We start from the raw sequence: 19,950 nt of genomic DNA on the forward strand, positions 1-19,950 counted from the left end.
TTGTATAGGTCTAGGTTTTGGATTTTCCCCAAATATGATTAGTTTAATGATACATGTTATCAAGACATAATGTGCTAATTAACTACTAAATAATGACATATCTGTAGAAATAGAAATTGAGGCATTGGATAGTACAAACCCAACCCCCTGAGCTCGAGTTAAGTGATATCGTTTTTGTAATAACCTTGGGGCACTTGGGATGCTTTTTACACTTTGATAATTTTTTAAAACGTAGACCCACTATTTCAAAATGAGCTGGAAGTTCCTGATGTTCTCTGGGATGACTATTATACCTGCAGGAACTTCAAATGGACAAGTATAACCCATTATGATTGTTAATACTGATGCATCAGGGAAAAAAACCCACCATGAGAATGAAATATAGAATAGCTATGATTGCTGAAAGCTAATAGTCCCAAGAGCTTAAGGTGTTTTTCAACAAGCTGCCATTTCTCTTTCTGTCACTTTTTCAACGCTGACTGTGCTTTTAGGAGGGCAAAAGTTATCTAGAGTGTTTGCTAGAGTTCACAATTTAAGTCATGTTCACTTTGCTAAAACTCTGTTGGAAGGAGCAGCTGAAGAGAAGAATACAGAAATAAAATAAGGGCAGTAACAGAGAATGGAGACATTGACTCAGAAGCAAGTCAAAGGAAATCTAGGGTGTGTGTCCCTGAAATCTCTCAGGAGTGACGAGAGAGAGTCCACCCCTTCTGGTCACTTTGTGTCTTGCCCCCCAGATGGAGGATTTATTCAGAGAATCTTCCAAATGTTTTATTATCTATGTTTTGTATGGATATTTGGCATTAATCTACTGATTTAATATTCAGTTGAACAAAGTAGATATCATTCTTGGGCCTATTATTAGAAAAATATATGGTCCTGATTATAGTGCATCATTAGGACCATTATTTGTTTTCTTTGCCTTGGTTATTTCTCTGAAGAATCCTAATTTAAGTAGTATTTAATGGTTAGGGAAAGTGTTTGTGAAATATGTGACATTTACACAAATCTTCAAAAATAAGGATGTCCAGTATGGCAAGCCATGTCATATAGGATGTTATAGTAGCCAATAAAATCAGTCCATTTTTTCTTGCTTATTTTCTGAACATTATTTTTGTAAAAAAAAAATGCACACAGTTCTAGAATTTTCGAGAAAAGCGATGAATGAGTGAGACTGTATTCTCTTCTCTTTTATGTCCAATGTCATAGTTCAATACTGGAGGTGGAACATTGTCTAGAACCTAGTTCTAGAAGGTTAAGGAAAAGGATCAGAAATGATTCAGTCCAACAATTACATTTTTCCCCAAAGCACATGCCATTGTACATGTATAGTCCTTCTGACTCTACTGGAAACTCAACTGATAGTCTCCTTAAGCGTATTCAGTTGTGCTGTGATCGACAATTCTCCATGCATTATGAACAGTTTCTGCACAGGTGACGTCAGCAAATGTCAGTATTTTCACTTCCTTTTACCATCCAAAGCAGACCAGCTCACACTATGCATGGTGTTTACATGCTGAGCTGTTGTCCTTGATCCCTAGTTCTAAGATCATTGGTCTTCAAGATGCTGTGGGAAGAACCCATAGACTGTCTTCAAAGCAGGCTTCATGAACAGTCTGACTGTGCCAGCTGCCTCCAAGGTTTTGTCAGCCTTAGGGGCTGAGTGGATGCTCCCTCTGTTTGGGCAGCCCTTCGCCAGCCATTTAACATTCAGAAACCAGAGAAAGCTTCATAAGCAGGCAAACTTTGGGGAGAGATTTTAAAGATGAAAGGAAGTGATGTTTTGGAGATTTTACTTGTGTCTTTTATATGTAACTTTGCCTTAACAGATTTTGCTGTCACTTAAATAGCATATATATTTTTAGTACGTCAACATCCTTCTATGATTAGTTAAATTAATAATCTTAGTTTAGGGCTTGGTTTTCTAACCTTTGAATTTTGAGTATTTTTCACAGACATTCTTTAGTTAGATAAGGATATTATTCATTTCTCTTAATAGCTTATGAAGTGACTCATCAAAATTGAGTCATGAAGGCCGATTGCTGCACCTGCTCTAAAGCAGAAGCTGTCTCATTGTTATAACCGTTTCTCAAATATCTTTGCTTCATTTGTACCAAACCCTTCTGATAGTTAATAATGCTTTTTGCCTTTAAGTAATTTTGTGAGTATTCCAAGAAAAATGGAAAATAAAGAAGGGACTTTCCTGTTTGTATCGTAGCACCCCTGAAATGTTCATCTAGTTTAGATTCAGAAGTCAATATGTAATGAAGCAAAGCATGTCTCAGTTTTCTGAAAGGATGTAACAAGAAAAACTGCCAGCATCTTTGTTATCTTGGAAATCACAGATTTGTGCCTTTAACCCAACAGAGGCTGCTAATGAGGGGCACATGAATGCCCAAAGATCTTCGGAAGACCTGGATATCAGTAGACTGTTTTGCCTTATGATTTTAATAATCATGCTGTTTTATGCACTCAAGATCTGATTTTGAGAAGGAATCCATAGATTCCATCAGAATCCCAAATAGAACACCAGTGTTTGCAACCCTCTCACAAGTACATCTCAACATACAAGTCTTAAGTTGAGAATACTTGTCAAACAGAAAGAAGAAAATGCATCACTTTAACAGGATTTGGTGCTATGTACTATTTAAAATAAAATATTTTGTTCCTGTGTTACTATTTTAAAATTGAACTAATAGTATTGAGAGCTGTTATTTAGTTGTTGAACACCAGTATGTACAGGCACCACAATATGTTCTTCACATATATTCTTTGTAATTCTCATCATAACATACCTGGATAGTAATAGTCTCATTTTTCAGATGAAGAAACTGAAGCCTAGAATAACTCATTCATTAAAAAAATTTGTAAAACATGCAGTAAACAGAATTATTCCAACAGTAATAAGGTTCTCCCAAGGCCACATAACTATCTAGTGGAAAAGTCCAGCAGTGGACAATAACCTTTTCACTGCATATTGGATCTTCTAAATACCTATTCTACACAGGAAAAGTTAAGGGCCTGTGAAGTCGTAATTCTACTTTTGTCCCCTGAAGCAGTGTCTGAGTCAGTCAAAGACCAACCAGGATGTCCTGGAATAATCCAATTTGCTTCCAGGTCTGCCCCTCATCATATCACCGTGGCATAAAAACAAGAGGCTGCCACTTCGCTGAGGGCAACTGAATATCCTTATTTTAAAGAAGAGACACCTATTTCCTCACCTTGCTTAGTATTTATAAACTTTGGTCTAAATTTGGTCTATGTGTCCTTCCTTGTGTGTTTTTATTTTGTTGTGAGTTGTTTCTGTTTATTTTTTATTTATTTTGGTGGGGTAGTTATTGTTTTTTAGTTATCTCAGTTCAGACCATATCCCATTTATAATCTGAAAACAAGAGATTTTATGATCTTCATTAGTAGGCTAGGCTGGTGCCACCTAGGTACTAGTTATAGCAGTCCTAGACAACTAACAGAAGGAATGTTTTTCTTTGTTAGGGATGCAAGTGTAGTTTCTGTTGTAATCCTTAGAAACACATCATAATTGAAGGCATGCAGTTTGGAGCCAGGGATCGTGTTGGGCCAGCAACTGATGGAATAGTTTTTACCCCTAGGCTAATTCGAATTTATAGAATCTTGTAGACTGTTCTATCTATCCACATGTAGAATAATTTTTCTTCCTTTTGATAGTTGTGTTCTCTGCTACTGGTATTTGTTTAGGGGAATTGAGCAATTGTGGGAGGTGGGAAACTGTAGGAAGACCAGAGAGAGGGAGAAATTTTTTCTAAATAAATAGCTTGCGTGCTCATAAGATCCCCCTCTCACTCCTGCAGAGCCCCCAAAGTCCTCCGGACTTCCTGGTGCATGCCTTCTTGGTATGCAGTGTGGGACTCAACAGAAGCATTATCATGTGATTTGATGCCCAAACCTTTGGAAGGCTCCTTATGATTTTGCCTTACACTACTCTGAATTTACGTAAAAAGGTAGAATAAGTTTGTCTTTTTTCCTGATTTGTTGTAGAATTAGAATGCCATGCGCCATTGGCAATGTCAGGCTTTCCTGCACTTTCAACTCAGATATCTGCATGTGTATGCCTGACAGAGCCCTCACTAACACTAGCAGATCGTTGTCATCGTCAGTTTTGCCTTCACGGAGGGGAGGTGGGAGGAACCATCACTCTTCATTTGCTTGGAAGGGCTTGCTGTAGAAAATAGACTTCTGGAACTGGCACAGTGTTTCAGTCGCCTGACCCCTGGCTGCAAGTACCTGATCCCTGGCTGCAAGTACCTGACCCCTGGCTGCAAGTACCTGATCCCATTTGGGTGTCATTTTGTGTCCCAGCTGGACAGCTCCCTGCTTATGGTCTGCAAAATAAGCAGAGGATGAACCAAAGCTTTGGGACCCACTACTTGTAGGTGACCCAGCCATTGTGGCCATTTCAGGAGTGAACTAGTAAATGGAAGATTTTTGTCTCTACTTCTCTCTGTATTCTGCCTTTCTAATAAAAATAACTTAATATGTTTTCTAAGGAGACTCCCTCACTCTTTTTAAGATCTTTGTATTGGTGACATTTATAGTGTTTACCCAGAGCATATAGTCATCTGGACAACTCAGACTAATTGCAATTATATTTGAAATGTCCTGTAGGTCTGCTTTGAGGTGAATGGGAAAGAATGTATGTTCCAAGGTACAAGTGCCTGTTGACTTTTCAAATACAGCCAGTCTGTGCTCTTTGTCAGGTAACTCAGAATCACTCCGCAGTGGCTGGCCTTCCTGCTCATTTGATGAACCCTTAAAAGGACATTCTTAAGTACTTCACTTCATGGCTTATTAATTTCATTTCCTCTTTTAGTTTGCCAACTACTCACAGGAACAGGAAAATAATTTTTTACTTTTTCCCCTTTCTCATTTAAGCTGAAATTGATTTCTTTCTGAGTTCATAAAAGGAAAAAAATTAAATTGTAGTTAATATAATAGCCTTTGCTGGATAAGAAATTGAAGACGGATTTACTTTCAAGCTGTATGGTATCAGACTAGGGTGTTGTTCTATGCCTTTCAGGGGGATTGTAACATGAGCGTAAAGTCGCATGTCCGTATAGAATGACTGTATTCCCTGCCAGAAGCAATTGAATCATTTGTTTGGATGGCAGTGGAGGTTGGCTTTTCATGTGTTTGGAAAAATTGGGAAGCAAGAAGACATGCTTAGATTCATCAGCTTCTCTAGAACTCTTCTCAAATGCTTATCGTCATGACAACCCTCTCTCCATAAACCAGGGCTCTGAGTGCAATACAGATGGGATTGATAACAAGGTACCGTTGCCATCTGCTTTGTTTTCTCTGAGGGACTATTTTTTTTTTTTTGATCCCCAAGAGTGATCCTGAAATCTGAAAGTCCTAAGATTTTTTTTTTTCTTTTGGGAGTCAGATATGGCTGCAAGATGAATTATGAGTGAAACTACTTCCTCACCTGTCATTATGCAACATAATTATTGCTAAATAAAGGAAATGATGCATAATTATGTGTGTGTGAAAGCAAATATGGATGTTTTCATAACTTCTCTGTTTTGCAAAGTCTGATTTGAAGTGCACATTGACAATGAGGTCCAGAGGAAGGGATTAACAGGCAAGAATTTTCCTAGGAAATGGAAGTTGGCTTTGTCTGAAGATCCTGCTAAAATCTTCTGCTTCTAATGGTAAGGCTACACACAGTCTGGTCAGTTCTCTCAGTGTTGATAGCCAACAGGAAAGAGTACGTATAAATTCTTCAGGAGAAGAAAATTGTTTCCTCCTACTATACATGGAGAGCAATTGGCTTACTCAAGGGAAACCACCCACTGTCTTCTCTCTCCTTTGGCCATGATGTAATGGCATCTTATATCAACTTCCTACAGAAACTGAGGCTATCAGTATTAAGGGAACTTAAACAATATTCAATATTCCAAGCTTCTTTGGGGTGGGGAAGAAAACATTAAAGGTTATTAAAGGTGTGTGGCAAACTAAATTGATAAGTAAAAGGTAAGAGAAATATATCCTGGAATTTCCTCTGTGTTGTAAGGACATTGTATCCATTGGAATCTGTAACTCTAACTGAGGCACCTTTTCACTCCAGTTCCATTTTTCTTTCATGTAACATAACTGTATTATGACCATGTGGGAACAGAAGTAATTCTTTTTAATATAACATATGCTGATGTGTAAAAATAGTCAAATGCTGCTGGAGGAGAAGATATAATCACAATATATTACACACAAAAGCACACACTTAGAAATATATTTGATGAATAAATGGTAAACATAGGCCAATGTCCAGATCAGGAAAAATTGCTAGGAAAGGTTTAAAGCCTGGTAAACTCCTGGGCTTAAGTTTAATAGTTTTTCAGAGGAGCATTACAATACATATGGTTCCTTGAAGATGATTCTGGCATGGCTTTTAAAACTGGATGACAATTGTTTGCAAACTTGAAATCCATTTTGCCTTCAGATTTCTTTTATCAGAGAGTAGCCTACAGTTAGTAGGCTGCCTCTTCTACTTAAGATCATTGTCAGAGGAAAAATAGATTTCTGCATTTGGTTTCTACCTGCTGCTTGTATTGCGAGAGGGAGGTCCAGAAAGTGCCCCATGCCTTCTGTTTATTTTTCTTCTTTTGTTTACATCAAGGCAGGTGCAGAATTTCTACAAATAATACTTGTCAGTTTTTATGTTGGATGGGCATTAGAACCATCATGTTTGAATCTGAAAATGCAAAATTAGTTCTCAGTGGAAGAGGTCTCAGAGTCAACTGCATTGTTTTGAAGGATCCGATGACAATGTCATCACAAGAAATAACATGATTCTGCTCTAAGACTACACAGTCAAAATTGTCAAGTTTGTAGTTGACAACTTTGTAAAATATGTGAAGGTTCTGATTTGGTCACTTTCTTAACTCAGAGTTACTGTCTGTGACTGTATTTTGAATACATTATTTCCTTCAAAAAAGTCATGTTGAAGTTTAATCCTGATTGTGAGGTGGTGAGAAGGCAGGATCTTCATTGAACCATGACATTTGGAGCTGATAATTTTGGAGGAATGATTTGAAGTGCGGAGCTGTGCAACTAAGCATTGGTGGCTTTATTAGAATAAACACACGTGCATCCCTTTCTCCTTGCTGTGTGATGCCTGCTGTATCCTGGGACTGTGCCAGCTAGTACGCCATCACCGGATGCGAGCCCTTAAGCCTGCAGAACTGTGAGATGACTAAACTTCACGGACTTTCCACACCTCCGGTGTTTCACTATAGTAATGAAAAATGGGATAACAGGCTATCCATGGCCGTAAGATTGATACAGTTTTAGAAGTTGCCTTAAGAAAATTGTTTTGTTTCCCAGGGCAAGCTGTCAGCACAGGGCAAGGTCTGTCCATCCCTAAACATGTGGCGAATGCAGTGGAAAAGATGACTGACTCAATAGAAAACCATCCCATCTAGACTGGAAATGTTCAAAACCAGTTCCCTTCTAGAAATGCTGAACAGCTTGAAATGTTTTGAGTGCAATACATCCAAAATGTGTTTTCTTCTCTATTTTGCATCTGTATTTTCAGTAAAATATAACCCACACGCTCTTGTTCCGTCTACTTTTGAGTCATGAAAAATGTTTTGTGAGAGTTGTTTTATGTCCAGAAAGCCTTTTATCCTTTTTACCAGTCCATTTTATATAAATCAAAAGGAAAAAATAAACAGAAAATACAACGTGACATCATAAACTAGTCAGAGCAAACACAAAATGCCATTTACAATTGCAGTTCTAAAGCCAAAGTATTTTCAAACAAAATGTTTCTCTTGGTGTTTTATGAAACCAGTGTTCCCTTCAACTGGGCACACGTTGCAACCTGTTGAGATGACGTAAGGAGGAGAATGCTCTAGAAGCCTGGGTCGTTTGCTTACCCCGTACATCTTATGGACTTGTTAGTCTATCTGTATTTTATAGGTGGGGCAGGCTCTCAGACATCTAAAATAATTGGCCACAGGCCACCAAATAACTGCAAACCAAGTCCACTTGAAATTTCAGCTCCTTACTCTTTTGATTTCTTGATCTTAACTCTCATGGTGGTGAATAGGGAGAGGTATTCATTTCAGATAACCAACATGTCCCATAAAGAGACAGAATTCGGATGTAACTCATCATGAGGGTTGAGGATAAGAGCTATTTAGCCACAAGAAAAAGGCAGCTTGCCATCGTCAAGGTGGCTATTAATGGGGTGGCTATGTAAGTGCATTGGATAGGTGATGTAAGAGTTGAGGTCACAGTGGGGCCCGCTCATGCTTCCATTACTATAGCAAAGAAAGCCAGATTACCCAGTGGTGGTGACATAGGGCAGGTCGGGGAGGAGGCCCGTGCCTTTGCACTGTGTTCCAAAGCATTTTCCCCGAAATAAGCACATACTCAATTTCTGTATATTTTAGTGAGCTGTGCTACACTTATTTTATGGATACATATTCAATAAGAATGTTGTATGATATAACTTATTTCAATGAATTGAGTTTATTCTTATAAAAAATAACTTTTCAACGTTTGTGCTATTGCTGGTAATATCTATAATGGGAATCTGTGTAATGGGTCCATTTTCAAGAAGGAGTTCAAAACTTTTTTGAGAAAATGAAGGCCATAATCAGCTATACCTTAAGGCCTGTTTTTCATGATACGTCATGAAGTTAGTATTTTCTGGGAAAAAAAAATCCGAAGTTCTTCTGACATTATTGTACCAAAGATTTTCTCCCAGAATTTCCAGTTTTATTTGGTCTGTATTTGTTTTTGCACTAGCATCTTACTTTCCATGGTTTCTTGATTTATTTTTTTCTAACTTTCTCCTCTCGCATTGAGTTGCTGTAGCTAAGGAAGAGAAATGAATTATTCAGCTCTTTTTACCTTGAGTGAAAAGGAAATGCAGAAAAAAGATGCAAAAGGCAATTTTGAAATTGACATTTTGGAGACTATTGCTGTCATCCTATGACTGAGAACATGATTAATTTTTGAAGGTCAGAAAACCAATATTTTTTTCCCAGTGGATTTACAGAGGGAACCAACCACCTGGCCTCTAGTTTTATAGATGGCACTCACCAGAAAAATATGCTCTTTTATCTCTCACAGTGTTTCTCCTTTGCTGTGTATTTTCAAAGACTGTATCCCTTGGAAATAACAAATGCAATTACTATAGTACTTAGTTTTTCTCATGTCTCTACTGAAGGGTTACTCTGATTTATGTATTATTCCACGGCACTGTGTAACTTAACAAACATTCAGATGCTGTGAGTCATTTTGCCTAAGGATCCCTGAACACGTTCCAACCTTTCCAAGAGCCTTGCCCCACCCAGTAAGGGAGGATGGGACCTTAAGGATCTGTTTGTGTGCCAAGGAAGATTAAGCAATGTGTGCTGCAGTGCTTCTCAGAGGACAGGCGAGACGTGGGGGGCACCATACTTGCCATCGAAACCAAGTTCAAACCAAACGTAACCATCTTGAGGAGAAAGTGAACAGGTTCCTCGGTCCTGGAGGATGGAAACTGACCTGCCTTTACTTGGTGCAGAGACTATAAAGAGCGGGGTGCACGGTGGAGGGAGCTGCCTCTTTCTGTAAGAGAAGGCTCAGCTTCCTTAGCCAGCTCGATCTTCCCTAGGCATAAGAATTTAAGATCTCGCTATACTAGATCTCATCTCTGGATACTTCTGTACTAGAACTAGGAATGTAGATAAGGGGAAAAGACTCTTCTATGATTTAATTTTTTAAGGATTTATTTGTTTTTCTTATTGGAAAGTCAGGTATCCAGAGAGGAGAGACAGAAAGGAAGATCTTCTCTGTTGTTCACTCCCCAAGTGACTGAAACAGCCAGAGCTGTGCCAATCTGAAGCCAGGAGCCAGGAGCCTTTTCCATGTCTCCCACATGGGGGCAGGGTCCCAAGGCTTTGGGCCATCCTTCACTGCTTTCCCAGGGCACAAGCAGGGAGCTGGGTGGGAAGCTTGGCTACTGGGATTAGAAACAGCGCCCATATGGGATCCCAGCAAGTGCGAGGCTAGGAATCTAACTACTAGGCTGCTGAGCTGGGCCCAGTGTGATTTAATTTAATTAAAAAAATTTAAAATGTAAGTTTTAAAATGACATTTCTGAATATCTGATTTCACCTTGTCTAAAGAACGTATTCTAGCTTTTTGTAGGACTGTTCTGGCCCTTTGGTGTGGACTCCACACGCGGATGGGCCTCTGCTCGTGGGCGTGGACGTGGGGCTCCTCCGCTGATACGGGAGCAGTCCCTTCCCACTCTGCCCCCGGTGAGGGTCTCTACCTCTGACACCAAAGCCACTGCCATGTTCCTGTCTATGTTTATGCCACCCTGAGTTGTTCAAGAAAAAAATACTTTTAATCCCTGACGTCATTGTAGCAGTTGAATGTGTAACTGTGTGTTACATCATTTTTCATGTTTACAGGAAAAAATAACCTAATGATTGAAAATTAATATCTATGCATAGTTGGATTGATTTAATTCTGTTTGGGATTTATGTTAATTTTCCCTATTGTGTATGAATTGAGAGTATTTGTGCATTTTTCTTTTCACAACAGAATGAGGAGCAAAAGAACATCCAAACTAATAAACTGTAGAAATTTGATCTTACAGCTTTGTTTCACATTTACTGTATTATTGAAAAGTTAATTGACATGTTTTTCTGCGCCTTCCCTCGACTCTGTCCCAGGAACTTGCAGAAGACGCCGTGCAATAGATGCCGGCACTTATAGGTTCTGATGAAAGCAACTTGTGTCTAAGGAGCAGCTGGCAGTACTTCTACCCATAGTTCAGCTAACTGATGTTTTTTCATCTCCCTTTTTTCTCTTCTTCCTCTACCTCCTCTTCACTATTATTAGTTAACCAACATATTTTTATTAATGACTAGAAAAACATTTGTCCTCTTAATCAACCGATGGGAAACAAGAGCACACTTCACTGGTTTTTGCCAGAAGTAGCCATAACGTCTTCATTGCTCATCTGGATTGTTATTCCAAGTGATGTATTGGCCCATTCTTGTATCAGTGACGTTTCTTTACATGGTTTAAAAGGAAAGACCATGGATTAGCAAAGACATAGGAATTTGGTCCTGACTGGCGTTAAGTCAATAATTTATATTACATCTTTGGTCTTCTAAATAAAATGATTTATAATAGTCATTTAAGGCTATTAAAAAAGTCTAAGAGAACGAATTGACATTTTTAATGCAATTTTAGTACAGAACATTCTAGAAGGCTAAGAGGGTTGCATGAATTGTACATTTCTGTAGACATGACACTAAGGCTCTAGAAAGCTGAATGCTGAGATTCATTGTTACCACTAGATTGAAAAACAGTATTTCCTTGTAATATGTGCTTCTGTCACACCTGATTCCATCAGTTGAATGTGGACACTTACGTTTAAATATATGGTTGGATAAGTTTCACCAGTAATAAAGACTTTTCATTTTAAGTCAACAAAGTTCTCTGTCTTGTTTCAGGCTTTGTGGATTTGGGCCTCCACGACCAGGTCCACCTTCTGGAATGTGCCTGGCTAGAGATCCTGATGATCGGTCTAGTGTGGCGCTCCATGGAGCACCCAGGGAAGCTTCTGTTCGCTCCCAACTTGCCCCTGGATAGGTGAGTGTCCTGATTATAGCTTGGGAGATTCCAATTTTTCTTGGTCACTGACCTTGTTTTATTCAGAAGTCTCTGAAACTTCAGGAAACAGGCATGCGTGTCTTACAAGTGGCTCAAAGTGGGTGCGAAAGGCCAGTAAGTGCATGGAAAGCTTAGGATAAGGTTCTGCTGTAGTCTTCTCAGAGGAGCCCTAATGGCTCAAACGCACACACACTCGCACACACACACGCTTACCACACCATGCCGTGCCACACAATGAACTGCAATTACTTAGCTCTTCTTCAACTTGGGTCATAATAAAAATGATTAGCTTTGCTTTAATTAAAATCAAATTGTGATCCAGACAATAATATAGAAGTTTTATATATAAAAAAAGATGTAGTTATTTTTATTGCCAAGTCCTATTTACAGAGAGGAGGAGAGACAGTGAGTAAGATCTTGTGTGCAAAGATTCACTCCCCAAGCAGCCGCAGTGGCTGAAGCTGAGCCAATCTGAAGTCAGGAGCTCCGATCCTCTTCCAGGCCTGCCATGCGGATTTGGTGTCCCAAGGCTTTGGGCCGTCCTCGACGGCTATTCAAGGTGAGGAATTTAGCCACTAGGCTACTGTACCAAGCCCAGAAGTTTTATTTTTTATCCATTATTTCCACCAGTAAAATGAACTTGACCAGAATGTTCTGAAAGTCATGGAGTCACTTCAGTTTTTAAACATTGCCTTTTCAAAAGAATTACTCTTGAGCTCCCTTGGGATGTGGATCTTATATTTTTCTGTCTAGGTCTTTGCTTGGAGTAACAGAATTTAAGCATTACATTGTATCAGCTGCCACCCTGTACCAATAACTATACTAAGTATGAGGGGCACATGGTCTTATCTGATCATTCACAGTGCCCTGGGAGATGGAACACTCAAAATTCATTTTTCGCCACCAAGTCTCAGATACAAAAAGCACAGAACCATCTGGGAAGGGCACGAGAATCTAAATCCGGAATCTTTAGGCCTCAACCCTATGGTCTTCTGTCTTCGGAACTTACTTAGTCTCCTGCATTTCTTTCTCTTCAGTAATGCCTCCTTTGGCTTGGTACCACAGCGCTGCTTCCAGATATATCTTGGCTTTTGTCTAGGAAGGAACCATAAACTTACTGTTTCTTGCTATCTCAATTCACACTCCAATGTAACTTGACGTCCTATCATGCATCTCATGAAATTTCTCATTGGAATATCATACTCTCTCCCCATTCCCTGTCCCACTCCCTGGATCGCTACCCCAGCATTCTCTTGAACAGAGTTACAGAAACATTAATCAGGGTTCAAAAGAATTCAGTAAGGTACTGTTTACTGTATTGTCATTTTGTATTAATAGATATTTTAGCTTTAAAGTCAAAAGAATTTCATCAAAGGATTATTTTATTTATCTGAAGGGCAGAGAGAGAAAGAGAGAGAGAAGGAGGAGGAGGAGATAGAAGCAAGAGATATTTCTTCCATCAATTGCTTTATTCCCTTGGGGCCACTAGAGCCATGTCTGGGCCAGGCTGAAGCCAGGAAACGGGTATTCCGTCTGAGCATTGCGCATGGGTGGCAGAAATGCAAGTACTTGGGCCAGCTTCTGCTTTCCCAGGCACATTTGCAGAGAGCAGGACTGGAAAATGAGCATTCAGGACTTGAACCAGAATTCTGATATGGGAATTACAACCAGTGATTTAGCATGCTGTACCACGCCATTGGCTTGTATGCATATTAAAAAAATTTGATACCTACTAATGGGTTACCATATGTCGTTTACATATATTGCATAATAACTGACCAAGGAAAACATATCTATCTCCTCAAAATCTATCATGTCTTTATGGTTAAAACATTGAAAATAATTTCGTCCTAGTTTTCTAAAAGAGAAACATATGGTGTGTAAACATTATGTATTATTACTCTGAAGGTATGATGGCTCAGTAGCTAAATATTCCCCTGGCAAGCACCAGGATCCCATATGGATGCTGGTTTATTTCCAGATGCTCTACTTCCTTTCCAGCTCCCTGCTTGTGGCCTGGGAAAGCAGTAGAGGATGGGTCCAAAGCCTTGGGACCCTGCATTTGCCTGGGAGACCCAGAGGAAGCTCCTGGCTCCTGGCTTCAGATTGGGTTAGCTCCGGTCACTGTGGCCACTTGGGGGAGTAAGCCAGCAAAAGGAACGTCTTTCTGTCTTTCCTTCTCAGTTATAAATCTGCTTTTCAATAAAAGTAAATACATTTTAAAGGAAAACTGCAAAACCAGTATAACGGAACATCAAAACTTTTTACTCACATCTAATTATAATAAAGCTGTTATTTAAAAGCTTCCCACTGTTAATGTACAGCAGTGCTAATGAGTGTACATTTGTACACAGGCTTTGTGTCTTGTTATCCTCCTGAATTGATTCATTAATTCTAAATTTTTCCAGAATCTTCAAGATATTTTTATATAAAACCATGTTGTTTTCAAACATTGACAATGTGACTTTCTCATATCCAACTTGAATGTATCTTATTTCTTTCTCTTGCCTGGTTGTTCTGGCTAGGGCTCGCTGAACTATGGTGACAAGATCAACGTCCTTGTCTTGTTCCACATTGTAAAGAATCAGCCTTCAGACTTCCACACTTTATTGTGAAGTTAGCTGTTGGTTAATATATATAATCCTAAAGATGTGGAGTTATATCTCTTCTATCATTAATCTATTCATTTTTTTTCTTGTGAAGAAATGTTGAATTTTACCAAATATCTTTTCTACTTCTATTGAGAAAATCATATTATCTGTATCTTTTATTTTGCTTTTGTGGTATATCACATTTGTTGATTTGCATATTTTGAACTATCCTTGCATCCTTTGTGTGAATTTCAGTGAACATAATAAATAATTGCTTTAATGTTCTGCCAGATTTGATTTATTGGTATTTTGCTGATTTTCCCGCCATACACTCTCAGCAGCGGTATTGGCGCTATGCGTCTGCCGTGTCCTCCTCTGGTATCAGGATAACGTTGGCCTCAGATGAAACAGGGAGAAATTCATCCTCCTCTACTTCGGGGAATAATACAAGAGGAACTGGTATTAATTCTTCTTCAAATGTTTTGTAGGATTCAGAAATCAACTGATCTGATCTTGAGTTTTTCTTACTGAAAATATGAACATGATATTACTCATTGTTAATATCTTGGGCATTCTATTACAAAATGTGTCGCTTTAACAAGGTCATCATAATTTCTGAAGAAGGTCTGTGTTTCTCTTGTGTCAATTGTAATGCCTTTTTGTCTTAAATTTCATGTTTAAACCTTCTCTCCCTTTTGTTAACCTATGTAAGTGTTTGTCTTGTTTTGTTTATCATTTCAAAGAGCCAGCTCTTTTTTTTCATAGATTTTTGGATAAATTTTTAAAGAATTCTATTTCATTTACTTCTTCCTGGAGTTTTATTATTTCCTTCCTACTATTAATTTTGAGTTAGATTTGTTCTTGTTTGTCTAGTTCTTTACTCAAGGTCTTCTTGCTCCTTTGATATAAATATTAACAGTGGCTGTTAAGTTCTCTGCTGTGCTTCTCTTGCTATATCTCAAGTTTTGGTGTGTTTTGTTTGTGTTTCATTGGCTTCAAGAAATTTAAATCTTCCTTATTAATTTTCTCTTTCTTTCCTCACTGATTGTTCAGGAGCAGGTTGTTTAATTTCCAGCTTCTTTGTACTTTTGAAAGTTTTTCTTGTTACTTATTTCTAATCAGAAATGCGATACAATACAGAAACATAATACAATAGAATACAATTTATCTTTTTTTGTTTGTTGAGAATGGTTTTGTGATGTGTCATACAATATATCCTTGGAAACAACCTATGTGCTATTGAGAAGAATATGTAATGTACAGCTGTTAGATGGAATGCTCTTTATCTATTTTCTAGGCAGTTTGATCTAGAGTATGATTTAACTGTGCAGAATCTTTGGTGAATTTCTTTCTGAATTATTTTTGATATTTTTGGTAAAATACAGTGTTAAAATTCCATGATATTCTTATCCTGAAGTCCATCTCTCTTTAGTTCTGTTAATTTTTGCTCCAAGATTACAAACACGTATGTTACAACTGGTATGTCATCGTGCTGGAGTGAATCTTTCATCATTATAAGATGTCATTCTTTTTTAACTTTAAAATCTATTTTATCTGTTTTAAAAAGTATGGGTGTTTCTGCTTTCTTTTGAATTTTTATGCCTGTAATGTCTTAACTATCCTGATATTTTCATTATATTATGTCTTTAGAGAAACAAAGTTTATTGATTTGAAAATTAGAATTACAGATAAGGAGTAGGAGAGAGGGAAGGAGGCAGAGTGGGAGGGTGGTAGAGAGAGAAAGGAGAGAGAGAAAGAGAGAGAGAGGGACAAGAGGGAGGAGCAGGGAGGAAGGAAGGAGTTAATGATAGAGAATGAATCTTCTGTTTGCTGTCTTACTCCCTAAGTGGCCGTAATAGCCAGGATGGGACCAAACTGGGGCCCCTTTTTGGGTCTCCCACATGCATGACAGGCACCCAGGCAACTTGGACCATCCTCCACTGCTCTCTGAGACATATTACCAGAGAGCTGGATTGAGCAGCCCGGATTCAAATGGGTGCCCTAAGGGATGCCAGTGATGTAAGCAGCAGCTTTACCTGCTCCAGCACAATGCCAGTTGCTAAAGCAAGTTTTCTTCAAGTAGTACATTGCTATGTCTGTTTTTTTTCAATCTATTTTGTCAGTCCGAGTATAATAATTAGTAATTTTAATCTATTTGCATGTGTGGTAATTATTATAGGTAGGATACTTTTCTAGTTTTATTACATTTCCTTCCCTCCTTCCCTACAATATTATTTCTGGTTAAGTGATTTTATATAGCAGTAAATGTTGATTCAATTCTGATTTTTTTTTTGCTAACTCTATAATACTTTTGCTTTGTGTAAATGTAGTTAGACATTAGTATAATTAGACAATTATGATTTTATATATTTGAAATAATGACTTGAAATGCTATAAAGCTAAAAGAATCACAAAAGAAAAGGTATAAAAAAAAAGACTAGCACTCCATTTGTTCCCACATATTGAATTATTTACCATTTAAAATCTTTCTATATTTTCTGTCTGAATGCACTGTGATTATTTTAATTTATTTTTAAAATTTACATAGTAAACAGAGGGTTTTTTTTTCTGTTGTGCTGGTAAACTAGAACATTTTACATCTTTCTGGAGTGTTTATTCTAGCCAGTGAATTATCTATTTCAGGATATTTTTCCTTCTTTATCAATATCTCTTTCAGTTTGAAGAAGTTCCATCATCATTTTTTTTTAATTTATTTTTAACTTAGTGGTTACATTGTCTTATGGGATACAGTTCCATAGGTACTGGGATTCCCTCCCAACCCTCCCCCATGGTGGATTCCTCCACCCTGTTGTAAGACCTCAGTTCAAGATCAGTTGAGACACCTTCACTACAAGCATATGCCAAGCATAGAGTCTAGCATCTTATTATCCAGATAAATTCATCCGCTTCTTGGGGAGACTTTCCCTGGTCTGTAGGTATGGGCCATACCTACATCATCATTTCTTGTAATGAAGCATTGATTGCTACTAGTTCTATCAACTTTCGTTTACTTGGTGATGTCTTTATCTGTCCTTTTGAGAATGATAGCGTTGTTGGGTATAATATTTTGTTGCAAGATTTTTTCCTTCGGTAATGCCAAAATCTCATTCCGGATCTTACAAGACTATGAGATTTCTGCCAAGAATTCCTCAGTCAGGTGAATTGTGGCCTTATCTATGTGTTCTTCTTTTTTTTTTTCTTTTTTCACTTGCTCTATTTTTGTTGAAACATACCTGGTCATTGAATTTGCCCTGAGAACTCTAAATGTGGCATGATACATTCAGTCCTCTGAAAAGTCTCCCATCTCTACAATTCCTTGTCAGACTCTTCTGTGTTCTTTTTAAAAATATTTATTGGTAGGGTAGATTCTCAGGATGGCAGCAACTACGTGATAATTACTGTACAACTCTCATTGATTCTTGTGACAATATTGTATTAACACAAAAAGAACAGATTCAATGTTGCTCATTTATGCAATCCTAGCAATATAATTGTATTTTCCTACCTCCCTCCACCCCCCTTCTTTATTTATCCTTCTTTTGTTTGGAATTTTACTCATTTCTGAAGGCTCATCCCACTTTTCTATAAGCCTTTCTTCAAACTCTCTCCTACTAGGTAAAAATAGTCTTTCCTTTATCTAAATTCTTACTGTATTTGGCTTGTTCTTCTCTAAAAGTATTTTCTATAAATTTATAAACTTCTTGTGGTTAGCAAATGGATTTGTTCACTTTTGTGTCACCTGCAGTGTACAAAGTTTTCCATGATACCCAACACATATTAATAGCACTGGCAAAGGTCACCCGCGGCGGGATGTGGAGAACCCACAACTGCCAGTTATCCTTCAGCTGCTGTGGTCGTTACAACTCCTTGTCAGTTGCTGTTCTGAACTTCCTGGCTTATTCCTTTGGAGACTCTGTAGAATTTACAACTTACCTATTCTGGAAGGATTTAGCACTTTCCTAGGCTTAAACTTCTATTTGTATTCTACAAACTTATTATATAACACATAATTTCCAGGTGTGGATAAACAGAGGATTTTATTTTGCTAGAGTTGGGTCTAATATGAATGCATAGTTGCAAGTTAAGGATGAGTAAAGTACATAAATAAATAAATGTCAATAGTATTTCAAAGTATTATAAGTAGTATAAACACATTTTGTAATCATTAGCATAAGCCTTGTTAAATTTTAATTTACTATCTTGGTGTTTGAGGATATCTGCTTCAGATGACATTGTGGATGCATGAAAAAAAGACATACTATGACTATTAGTCCATTCTAAATTTTTACATGTGTGAAATGGCTTCTGGGTCATAACTGAGAAACAGTTTATGTTTGTTCCTTGTATGTTTCCAATGCCATGGTTAAACGGGATCTCCCTGATTCTCATACATCGTCTTGTTCTTCCTGTTGCTCTTTCATCACATTTTGTAGAGTAAATCCTTTTGTCAACAAAATAATATTTACCTGTAAATTCCAAAGCAAAGTGTTTGATCTTGCGCTGGCAGCAGACATCTGTCATTTTTATTACACTTCAGCCTAGAATGCCAAAATCCATCACCTTCACAACCTGCTTTCATTTGTGTAGAAATGCAGACAAAATAAAGCCAGAAGCTGCAAGTAGCCTGGCTTGCTTGCTGGGATTAACTTGTCAATAGGAATCAATGCCTATCTGCAGTCGATTAAGGCAAGATCCTGTTCTCTGAAATCCATTGACATAATCCAGACCTCTGTGCCTTACAAAACCATCCCGTTCTTCTCTGGCAATTATTCAGATATCAGCATTGGCTAGTAACGTTTGATTAAACAGGAAAAGGAACATTTTTTTTGGTTTGCCTTCTCACATTTGAGGTAGCAGATGTATTGCCTATCTCGCCCCGATTTACAAAGAGTTAACTGCTTGATTTACTCTCTGATCACAAATCTAATCTTGGTTCAGGGGTTTTATAACTTTCTTGGTAGTCATATGCTTGTAAGATAGTTTTATGTGTTTTTAGATATTCACAAGGTCCACTTCTCCTCTCTATCCTCCAGCATGGAAGGACAAGTCATCTCTTTTGTGAGAACTGAAAAGTAAAGGTTATCATAAAGTGTTAATGAAGAACCCAGTGATTTGGAGGCTATATGTGTGCATATTTTGTGAGAGAATTAATGCTAATAAGAATACCTGTGAAAATCATCAGGAAATGGAAGATTCACTTTCCATTTAGCACCCAATCCTTTGCTATGTTTTGACATCAGAAAACACAAAATACGTCTGCTATATCCATGCTATGCCCATCCTGCAAAACTATAGGCTAACGACAGGGGCAATATAGGTCTTTGTGCATTGTTCTTAGTGGTGTTTCTTTTGCCTGTGAGAGTAAAGTTTACTACCTCAGGAAGGCAGATGTTTTGCTAGAGGAAATCATGCAAATTGCCTGTTCAATAAGACTATCCACTTTCCAAGGGATGCCTAATTCTGTTTTGCTGGCACCATCTGTACTAACAAATTCTAAGAAATATTTGTGGATTTTTCAGGGAAGCTGAAGTGCTCTCTTTTGACTTCTGTTCACTCGGGGGTGGGGGCATTCATGCATTAGAAAAGCAGGTCCTAATTTAACAAGCAAAATATTCCCTCTACCAAGCCTCTGACCAGGAACTTGTTGATCTAGGTGTTTCCATTCTCAGTCATCAGGAGACCCTGCCTGCAGGAAATA

At 38.0% G+C, this 19,950-nt stretch overlaps 1 protein-coding gene across 3 annotated transcripts in view; it reads left to right on the forward strand.

The window, feature by feature from the left end:
* The window catches only part of ESR1 (estrogen receptor 1), a 230,185-nt gene that overhangs the window by 154,269 nt on the left and 55,966 nt on the right, over window positions 1-19,950 (forward strand). For all 3 annotated transcript variants that reach the window (XM_040965414.1, XM_040965415.1, XM_040965416.1), the window contains one exon: window positions 11,502-11,640. In XM_040965414.1, coding sequence (XP_040821348.1) covers window positions 11,502-11,640 — 139 coding nt within the window. The remainder of the gene's footprint in view (window positions 1-11,501; window positions 11,641-19,950) is intronic.

This window comes from Ochotona curzoniae, unplaced genomic scaffold, assembly GCF_017591425.1.
Source record: "Ochotona curzoniae isolate NIBS_2020 unplaced genomic scaffold, NIBS_Ocur_1.0 scaffold_3890, whole genome shotgun sequence".
In the NCBI taxonomy this organism is placed as follows: Eukaryota; Metazoa; Chordata; class Mammalia; order Lagomorpha; family Ochotonidae; genus Ochotona; species Ochotona curzoniae.